Below are 11,215 nucleotides of genomic sequence, written 5' to 3' on the forward strand. Positions count from 1 at the left end.
CGGATCTCTGGACTGGAACATCCAGTGGAACATCTAACTGAGCCTCTAGTTCAGGAATCGTATTATCTATTTCAACATGTTCAGGAACATGTACGTTATTTGGAACATTGACTTCCTGCTGCTCTTCATCAACCTATGTAGGAATATTTGTAAGAGGAACTTGATCTAAATCAACAAGATTATCACTAACCTGTGGTGTTGAAATCATCTCTGATTTCTCAATATCCTCTATTGTTTAATCTTCCATAAACACAATGTCTTTGCTTCTTATAATTTTCTTTTCAAGTGGATCATAAAATTTGTAGCCAAGCATATCTTGTCCATAACCAATAAATATGCACTGTTGTGTTTTCACATCAAGTTTAGACCTCTCATCTTTGGGAATATGCACAAATGCTTTGCACCCAAAGACACGCAAATAATCATAAGAAACTTCTTTGCCTGTCTAAACTTTATTAGGAACATCAAACTCTAAAGGAACACATGGAGTAAGATTTAATACATGCACAACTGTATTTAAAGCCTCACCCCAAAAGGATCCAGGTAGTTTTGACTGTGAAAGCAAGCATCTTACCCTTTCAACCAATGTTCTATTCATTCTCTTAGCTAAGCCATTTAACTGAGGTGTCTTGGGAGGTGTCTTTTGATGTCGAATACCATGTTGTCTGCAGTATTCATCAAAAGGTCCAATATACTCTCCCCCGTTATTAGTTCTGATGCATTTCAATTTCTTTCCAGTCTGTCTCTCAACTGAAGCTTGAAATTGCTTAAAAGCATCTAACACTTGATTTTTAGTTTTGAAGGTATAAATCCAAATTTTCCTTGAAAAATCATCTATGAAGGTAACAAAATAAAAAGAGTCACCAAGTGATTTTGTTTTCATAGGACCCAAAACATCGAATGCACTAAATCCAAGATACGACTTTCTTGAAGGAGGGAAGTTTTTAAATGCAACTCGTTCCGTTTTCCTGCTAAATAGTGAGCACACTTCTTTAGTGCTGAACTTTTCAATCCTGAAAGGAGCTTCTTCTTGGCCAATATTGACAAACCCTTCTCACTAATGTGACTGAGCCTCTTATGCCACAATTCAGCTGCATCTTCGCTATCTACTGCATTAATTTTGTCTGTAGACAACTTTGCCTGCATAATGTATAATGAAGAATATTTTTCACCTCTAGCCACAACAAGAGAACCTTTGGTGAGCTTCCATTGACCATTACTAAAGGTGTTGCAATACCCCTCATCATTCAACTTGCCTGTAGAAATCAAATTCAAGCGGATATCAGGTATATGTTTAACATTATTCAATATTAACTTTATGCCATTGCTGGTTTCTAGGCACACATCATCGATGCCTACAACTTGAGCTAGTCCATTGTTTCCTATCTTCACAGATCCGAAATCACCTGACTTGTATGATGTAAAGAAATCCCTACGAGACATAGCATGAACGGATGCACCACTATCAATTACCTAACTAGTCTCATGAGATACAAAATTCACCACATCACCATAAAAAATAGTGAGAAAGTCTTTTTTAAGTGCAGTGACAAGATTGTCATCACTATCATTATCACTTATCTTCTCTTTACCTTTCTCCTTTTGTTTCTCCCTTTTTAACTAGCGACAAAACCTTTGAATATGTCCCTTCTGATGACAATAATGGCATTCAACATTAGCAAATTTATTATATTTACCTCTACTTTTATCTCGACTTTTATCGCTATTTCTCGGACCTCGAAACTCATTTCTCCCCCTTTTCTCAACAACCAAGGCATCCGAATGTGAAGAGGACGATCCTTGTGTCTTCCTTCTCATCTTTTCATTCAAAATACTACTCTTCACCAAATTCATGGTAATTGTACCATCTGGGGCAGAATTAGACAAAGATGTTTGGAACGTTTCCCATGAGTCCGGCAAAGTACCAAGCAACCATAGTGCTTGTATCTCATCATCAAACTTGATTCCCATTGTAGCCAAGTGATTTATAATTCCTTGAAAAGAATTTAAATGATCAGTTAAATGAGTACCATCATGATATCTCAAAGCCATCATCTGTTTGATCAAAAATAACTTATTATTCCCAGTATTTCGAGCATATAACTGTTCGAGCTTATCCCATAAACTGTATGCATGTGTTTCCTCAATAATATGGTTCAAAACATTATCATCTACCCACCGCCCTGATATAACCACAAACTTGACGATGAAATATAGACCATTTAACATCAGTTTTATCCTCTGGTTTCTCTTCAGCAAATACAGGCAAATAAAAATCTTTCACATATAAAAGATCTTCCATCTTCCCTTTCCAAATATGATAATTCAAACCATTCAGTGTAACCATTCTACTCGTATTCGTTTCCATTGTTTAACCCAAGGCAGAAAAATCAAGTAATAACCTGTTGCTCTGATATCACTCAGATGGGAGAACGGTAACAATTCGAATAATATCGAATCAACGCAACAGAATAAAATAATCTCCCATTTTGTGTAAACCTAATAGAATCGATATAGTAGAGTAAAATAAATACCAAGCACACGAACACAAGACGATTTTTTACGTGGAAAACCTCATCGATGTGAGGAGATCAAAAACCACGAGACCGGAGTCCACCCGAAAATCTTCACTATCAACAAAATTGTTCTTCTCTAGCAAATACTAGAGGTACGTAGCAGCAAACACCTCAAGAACATAATTCTTGGTAATACCCATAAACTTCACAAGAGATCAAGGATAAATCGACAAAAAATGCAGGTTTTGATCAATCCACGAAAAACCTGATGTAGGGAGCTTCAAACGAAAATCAAACCGTTTAGATTCGATAAAATTGTGCCATGAACATGTTGACAAAATTTCAGCTCAATCGAACCATGAATCAACCTCCGACGCCAGCTTGATGTAAATCGAATCGCCCAAAACTCAGATTTTCTGCTTTCTCTTTTCTCTTATTCTTTGTTTCCTTTTCTGCGGCTACCTCTTTATATAGATAGTGAGAAACCCTATTTCCTCATATAACTTATTATATGGGCTCAAGCCCTTTTTGGGCTTGCAACTCGTGGGTCTCCTCCACATAGGAGTGAAACTAGCTAACGTAAGAAGGGACATCGAAAGTTCCATAGAAGAATATCCGATTGGTAACTTGACGAAACAATGCTATGGCATGCGTACCATTTATTGATTTCATTTCACTGGAGTCTAAAAATAACTGAACTATTTAACTGCCAATTAGGAGGCAAATTTTTGAACTCCACTCCCTACAATTTGATCTGCCAACAATAGAAGCCGCCAAAAATGAGTTCTCGAACAACAACAAGTTAGGGGAAGGTGGATTTGGTCCAGTTTACAAGGTAATTAAGATGTTCAATCATATCATTCAGCTTTTGACTCATCAAGAATGTGGTACTCGCTAATATAATAGTGTGGTTTATAGTGAAGCCTCTCGAAGCACCAGGGCATTTTTCTCATTCACATTAGTTAGATAGGAAAAACTTTGAGATTATGCATCTAGTTCTCCTATTTTGATGCCCAATTGCATATAAGTAATAACCAGATGTATAACAAAATGAAGAAACATTAAGATGTGTTTGTTTTGGGCAAATTTGTTTTATGTCAATTCTGTTCAGGGTACACTACCTGGTGGTCAAGAAATTGCGGCAAAGAGGCTATCTAGGAGCTCTGGACAAGGAGTGGAGGAATTCAAGACCGAGGTTGAACTAGTAGCCAAACTTCAACACAAAAACCTAGTGAGGCTTCTGGGATTCTCCATGGAAAGCAACGAAACAATAGTGGTCTATGAATATGTGCCCAAAGGGAGCCTCGATCGCTTGTTATTTGGTTTGCCTCTCTTTTATCTCCTTTTCACCAAGTTAACACACCAGCATTTCAGTCTAAATGATATATTTCACTCAGAGAAAATGAGAAGTAAATATTATTCAAGCTAAATGAAGACAAACCAGAAATATTAGAGATAGTAGGATGACGCAATACAAATAGATATCCTGCTATTATTTTGCTTAGTTTTCTCCATCACTTCATTTCCACATTCATGAAAGGAACTTTAAAGATAGAACACTAGTGAAGAAGTAGATCGGGAAGAAGAATTACATGGTAATGAGAACACGGATCCAAAGTCGATGAAAGCAACTATATGTGATGATCTGGGCATGTGTATTATGCCAGTATGAGTTGATGCAACTTACAAATTAATTTTTTTAACTGATGCATAGATCCTGAGCTCAGTAGACAACTAAATTGGTCAACACGTTATAAGATCATGGTAGGGGTGGCGCGTGGACTGTTATACCTTCATGAAGATTCTCGGTTTCGAATAATCCATCATGATCTCAAAGCCAACAACATTCTACTAGATGCTGACATGAATGCAAAAATCTCAGATTTTGGGATAGCCCAAATCTTCAATACTAATCAGACTCAAGCAAGCGTTAATAAAATTGTTGGAACATAGTAAGTTCAACATTGGCAAATTTGACTTCTTATTGTGGATGAACAGTGTGGCATTAGCATTGAACTTGGAGCATTTTCTTGACATGCAACAAAAGTAGATTAGTCCTAATTTGTTTCAGACAATTCATATCCATAATTAAATACTCTCATTTCTCTATTGACATATTGTGCTCAAGGTAGTGGCTACATGTCTCCTGAGTATCTGATGTTTGGACACTTCTCTGTAAAATCCGACGTCTTCAGTTACGGTGTGTTAATGTTGGAGATCATAATTGGCAAAAAAAAAAAAAAAAAAAAAACAGCCAATTTTACGCATTGGATTGCGATGAGGACCTACTAGGCTATGTGAGTATTTGAATAAAGTCCTTTCTTTGGGCTGACGTCACCTTCAATAGAAGTACAGTAGTAGTTTGAACAGAAATTACTAATATAACTATTCTTTTAGGTTTGGAAGCACTGGAACAACATAATGCCAACAGAAGTAGTGGACCCAGCTTTACGAAGTGCTTATTCTGTGAACGAAGTTATCAGATGCATGCACATTGGGTTGCTCTGTGTGCAAGACGACATGGAAGACTGACCTACCATGGATTTGGTTATTCTTATGTTAACCAGTGATTCTATTAGCATCCCGGTGCCTCAAAGACCTTCATTCTTCTTTCCTGATAAAAAGTACAAATAGGAACTTGTGTTCTGGACTCAGGTCAATCTAATAGCAAAATGGACCAGTCCATTAGTGAGATAACTTTGCCGTGTTCTCCAACCGAGTGATCTTGCTGATCCGGGTCCACAAGAGCCAAGATTTTGAGGCCATCATTTAGAACGCATTATTGTTTAGATTTCATCTAATAAATCGTGTGTACGCTTCATAGTTTATAAGTATTGTCACATCTCCATAGTCAGGATTCTGTCAGGGGATAGGAGTAGTGGATACCTTTGATGTAAAGTGGATAACACTTTTGCAAATGCCGTCGGTGTTGGTAGCAAATAAAATTTTTTGCAGGACAACCTGTGAACTTTGATATTTATCCCCCATACTGAATCCGTCGTCATTTGGTCAAAAGTCACCAACCTGTGAATTTATGAGAAGTCACTAGCTTTTGCACATCGTGGATTAGCCTGTTGAAATTGGTCAACATTTCTCAAGAAGTCTGCCTAAAACTATTGGTTGCTAATGTAACATTAGGCTAGTGGGCCCTAAAAGAAGAAACATAAAAAGAAGTTTTAAAGGCCCCAAAAGAAGAAATGGAAAAAGAAGTCGAAAAGTTAATAACGCAAGAAAAAAAAGAGAAAAAGAAAAAGCAGATGGGAGAGGGCTCAGCTAAATAGAAGCTGAGAGTTTCCTCGACCAAAAAGAAAATAAAGAGAAGAAGAAGAAGAAGAAGAAGAAGAAGAGGAGGAAGAGAAAGGGGAAGAAAGGAAAGGAGTTTTGGCACGTGCATGCCTTGGATGCCTCGCCAAGCCGACTCGACTCCATAACGCAGCACCCGGTAAGAGATCAAGCCCCTCGTTCGTCCAATTGAAGTAATTTTTTAATTTGAGACTCAAATTCAGAATTTTTGGAAAATCGAGCGGCGAAGTCCGATTTTGGAGTCGTTGAGCTGCGTATTTTTGTAGGAATGGTAGTTTAGGGTGTTGTGGAGCCGTGGTATATTACGGATTATGATTTAAGCTTATGGTTTGTCCGAAACAAAATTTTAAAGTTTCCCGTGCGCAGTGAACAGTATGCATCCAGCAGCTTTGGGCCGTATTTTGTCATTTTTCGGCTTGATTTGTGGGCAGCCAATTTGGGATTCTTGTAATATGTGTCAAGGGCTCTCTATTGACTATAAATACATTCGGATTGGGGTTTGAAAGAGAGAGTTAAGGCTCGATCAAGTTTTGCGCTTAAACTTCATGTTGCGAATGGCTTGAACAATCGCTTTGGTTATGCGACTTGTTAGCGCGCAGAAGTCTTTTTGTTAGAGTTAAAGTGTAACTTAGTTATTTTGTAGTCGAGATAGAATTTTATTAGATTTTAACATTATTCTTCGATTATTTGATAGGGCATTGAGTTCAACGATACAAGTATCGTCTATCGTTTGGTCGTAGACGACAAGGTGAGTGGTACTATATCTTATTTGGTTTTATAAAATCATGTCTTGAAGTATGTATGTATATATATTGAATCAAGAAGAGCATTTTTATTGCATCAAAGCTAGATCGAGCAATTGTTACTCCGTGGTTGATTGTGAATGTTTGAAAAACATGTTATACAAGGTTTGTGGAGAAACGTATATGAAATTGCTTTGCAATTGATTTATGGAAAAGTTTATGATGATTTGAGAAACAAATATGAAATGGATGATGGGCTATGTTGCAAAATATTATTTGTTTGGTTTAATATAGTGATTTCTGGATTGGATTTCTGGTATTGGAGAATGGTTATTTATGCTTAATATGACTGTGAACCTAGTGAGGGGTTTTTGGGGTATGCATACCAGGTTTAGGATATCCTTCTAGGCCCAACCACCGGCTTTGTAGGTAAAGACCTTGCTAAGGGAGAATCTTGGCCGCCTTGTCACAAGGCATTGTGTCGTGACTATGGTTAGTTATTGAGCAAAAGATTGATAAATGGATAGACCATTGATATGTGTTTTTGATGGAGATTATTCAATGGATTCGACCATTAATACTTGACTTTTGATGGCGATTCAAATGAGTTTTCCATATTATTATAAATCTTTGATGATAAGAAATAACTCTTATAAGATTCAATACGTTTTTTATATATTGAGTTGGCGTTATGAAGTTTGGTATTACTTTGTATACATACATAGTGGTTGTTCGATCCGCTTAGAAGATATGTACTACTCACTGAGCTGTGGTTGCTCATCCCATTCCTCCTTTGATATTTTTAGGTTCCTCAGCTAGCGGCGAATAGTGCAAGTGCGCCATCATGGGAAACTTTTGGAGAGTTCTATTTTGTTTTTTTTTGTTTTTTTATTTATGGTTTAAGGAAGTGGTGCAAATGATCCTTACTAGTGATTGGATCATCTGAGTATTAAACATATATCTCTTTTCTCTTTTTGGTGGATTATAGAAACTCGATGTTGCAACCAATTTGAAGGTTTATTTGATATTTATATATAAGTTAATATCAGTTTGTTAGTTGTGTTTGAGGCTCGTCCTTTGTAAAGAAGGATGGCTGTGTCATCCCCATTCTTTGTAGTTTGGGGTGTGACATATTTTGGTATCGTAGCCTAAGTTTTGATCTTTTGTGTGTAGTTATGGGACGTATTGAGGTTGTGTGATAGATTTTATTTTGCGTTAGTCCTCTAGATTCTAAGATGTAGTTTCATTCTTGGATTCAGGTGGTCATGAGTACCGACTCTGAGATACTTGCCTCGCTTCGTAGGAGTCACAAAGGCAAATAAGTCGCTACCCCTGAGGCTAGAGACATGCCTCAAGCTTCTCGAGGTGCGTCTTTGAGAAGGAGACTTGAGGACCACTATGATAGGAGTCCTGACTTGCGCGAAGTCAGAGAAGAGGATCAAGAGCCAACCCGTTCAACTGAATTTGAACAAGCAATGATCCATTGGTATCGCCAAACAAAGGAATTAACTTGGAGATGGAGCGACGGTTCTGGCACTTTTGCCCATTTTAGAAAGGCGAAACCACCCACTTTTGATGGGAAAACTGATCCTCATGTGGCTGAGTGTTGGATTAAAAAGATTGATGGGACTTTGAAGTTGAAGAGGTTCCTGAGGATCGGAAAGTTAAATTTGCCACCCAATACCTGGAAGGTGAAGCAGAGTTTTGGTGGGATGGAATGAAGCCAAGTCTTGGAGGTAGGGATGTTATTATATCCCGGGAGGACTTTAAAAGGCATTCAATGCTCAATTCTTCCCAAAGTTATTCCTGGCAAAGATGAAGGGTGACTTTGTACATGTATCTTAGGGTGACTCCCACGCTTTGGAGTATTCAGTCCGCTTTAATCGCTGAGTAGATTTGTAGAGCACTTGGTAGCAAATGAGGAAGGTAAGGCCGACCATTTCCTAGGAGGGCTCCGACCTAAGATTAATTCCGCACTTGCACCTTTCGTATTAACAACTTATAAGGATGTGCTAGAACGAGCAATCAAGGTGGAACAAAGCATTCTGGAGCATGGCACATAAAGAGCACCTCAACCCAAAAGGTTTAAGCCAACAAATGTGCAAGGTAGCCATACTGATGGTAGTGGAAGACGAAGAGGCTTCAGCCCGGCCAGATGTTCGTAAATCCAGTAATCGTGGCCCCGTAATACATGTGGAAATTATCATCACGGTGAGTGTCATTGGAAAACCGGAGTATGCTTCTCATGTGGGAAAGTGGGACACATGTTGCGAGATTGTCCTACATGAAGGAATCCTCTTATTGGCAATAGATTATGTAATCTATGTGGGCGACAAGGGCACCTAGCACACCAGTGTTTCAGGCGGAGGAATACCCCTTTCGTTGGTAGACCCTAAGAGAACCAACAAAGGCAAAGTACAAGTGGAAAAGTTTTTGCAATGACGAAGGAGGATGCGGTAGCATCTAACGCAGTTATTGCGTGTAATATTTCTATTGCCTCACATTGTGCTTATGCGTTATTTGATCCTGGTGCTACGCACTCCTTCATTTCAACTAAATTTGCAAAGAAGCTTGATGTGTTGCCTGACCCTCTTGAATGTGAATTGTGTGTTGATACTCCTACTGGCGATTTCTTAGTTGGTCATCATGTGTTCAAGAGCTGAGTGATTCGGATTAACAATGTTGAAATGCCTGTGGATCTAGTAGAGTTAAATATTCGAGATTTCGATGTTATTATAGGGATGGATTGGTTATCTACCTATCGTGCTATTGTTGACTATTTTTCAAAGAAAGTGATATTTAGACTTTCAAATCAATCCAAATTCTCTTTTTCGGGAAGTTGTCAAAACACTTCTCCAAGGTTGATCTCGGCTTTGCAAGCAAGGAAACTTTTGAGAAAAGGTTGCTATGGTTATTTGGCTTGTGTAAAAGACACAAGTAAGGTCGTAGTAAAGTTGGAAGATGTTCCTGTCGTTAGAGAGTTTCCAAGTGTATTTCCTAAGGATTTACTAGGCTTGCCTCTTGATAGAGAAATTGAGTTTTGTATTGGATTGATGCCCGGTATAGCACCAATCTCTAAGGCACCATATCGAATGGCACCCATTGAATTGAAAGAATTGAAAACGCAGCTACAAGAGCTTTTGGATTAAGGGTTTCATCGACCTAGTGTTTCACCTTGGGGAGCTCCTGTTTTATTTGTGAAAAGAAGGATGGTAGTATGCAGCTTTGCATAGATTATCGAGAGCTTAACAAGGTAACGGTCAAAACAAATATCCTTTGCCCCGGATTGAGGATTTATTTGATCAACTTCGGGAGCTCCGGTATTTTCCAAGATCGACCTTCGTTCTGGGTATCATCAATTGAAGATAAAGATAGATGATGTGCCTAAGACTGCTTTCAGAACAAGGTATGGCCATTATGAATTTTTCGTCATGCCTTTTGGATTAACAAATGTGCCTGCTGCCTTCATGGACTTGATGAATAGGGTGTTCAGGGAATATCTAGACAAATTTATTGTGGTGTTCATTGATGACATCCTAGTATATTCGAAGAGTTTAGAAGAACACGAACAACACTTGAGGTTTGTCTTGCAAACTTTGCATGAAAAGAAGTTGTATGCCAAATTTAGTAAGTGTGACTTCTGGCTTGATTATATAGAATTCTTGGGTCATGTGATCTTGAAAGATGGCATATTAGTGGACCAAAAGAAGGTTGAAGCAGTTGTTAAGTGGAATCGTTCAACTAATGTTACAGAAGTGAGAAGTTTTCTTGGGCTAGCCGGCTACTATAGGCGATTTGTAGAGGGGTTCTCAAAGATTGCTGGTCCACTTACCCGTCTAACTCAGAAGAAAGTTAAATTTGAATGGTCAGATCAATGTGAACACAGTTTTCAAGAGTTGAAGAGACGGCTGGTGTCGGCTCCTATTCTAACTCTACCTTTTGGAAGTGGCGGCTTCGTAATCTACTGTGACGCATCCAAATAAGGTTTGGGTTGTGTTCTTATGCAAGATAGCAAAGTTGTTGCCTACACTTCTAGACAATTGAAATTACATGAGAAGAACTACCCCACTCGTGATTTGGAGTTAACGGCGGTTGTGTTTGCCTTGAAGATATGGCGACACTATTTGTATGATGAAAATTGTGAAGTCTTTACCAATCACAAGAGTCTGAAGTATATCTTTACTCGAAGGAACCGAACATGAGGCAAAGAAGATGGCTAGAACTTTGAAGGATTATGACTTATCCATTAATTACCATTCGCGTAAAACTAATGTGGTAGCGGATGCTTTGAGTCGTAAATCCTTTGGAAATATGGCAGCTTTGCTAACTTCTTAGAAATCTATTCTTGAAGATATGAGGAAGTTAGACTTGGAGGTGTTGGTGCAGCAGCTTGGTGCTCAATTAGCTAATCTTCAAGTACACTATGTTGATTGACAGAATTAAGGCTAAACAGAATGAAGATCCACAATTACATAAAATTAGAGAAGGTATGGAAGCTGGAAGACAAGCGGATTTTAGTTTACATGTAGATGGATCCTTGAGGTTTCGTGGTCCACTATGTGTTCTTGAGGACTCAAAGCTAAAAAGGGAGATCCTGCAAGAAACTCATAGTACTAGATTTTCAATTCATCCGGGAAGCACTAAAATGTATAG

General features: G+C 38.3%; 1 protein-coding gene across 1 annotated transcript; it reads left to right on the forward strand.

The window, feature by feature from the left end:
• The first annotated feature begins 2,424 nt into the window (after window positions 1-2,424).
• LOC120292517 (putative cysteine-rich receptor-like protein kinase 32) lies at window positions 2,425-3,945 on the forward strand. Its single transcript, XM_039310745.1, has 3 exons — window positions 2,425-2,435; window positions 3,234-3,351; window positions 3,628-3,945. The coding sequence occupies exons 1-3, from the start codon at window positions 2,425-2,427 to the stop codon at window positions 3,943-3,945; spliced, it is 447 nt and encodes a 148-aa protein (XP_039166679.1).
• The last annotated feature ends 7,270 nt before the right edge of the window (window positions 3,946-11,215 follow it).

Source organism: Eucalyptus grandis, chromosome 4 (assembly GCF_016545825.1).
Source record: "Eucalyptus grandis isolate ANBG69807.140 chromosome 4, ASM1654582v1, whole genome shotgun sequence".
In the NCBI taxonomy this organism is placed as follows: Eukaryota; Viridiplantae; Streptophyta; class Magnoliopsida; order Myrtales; family Myrtaceae; genus Eucalyptus; species Eucalyptus grandis.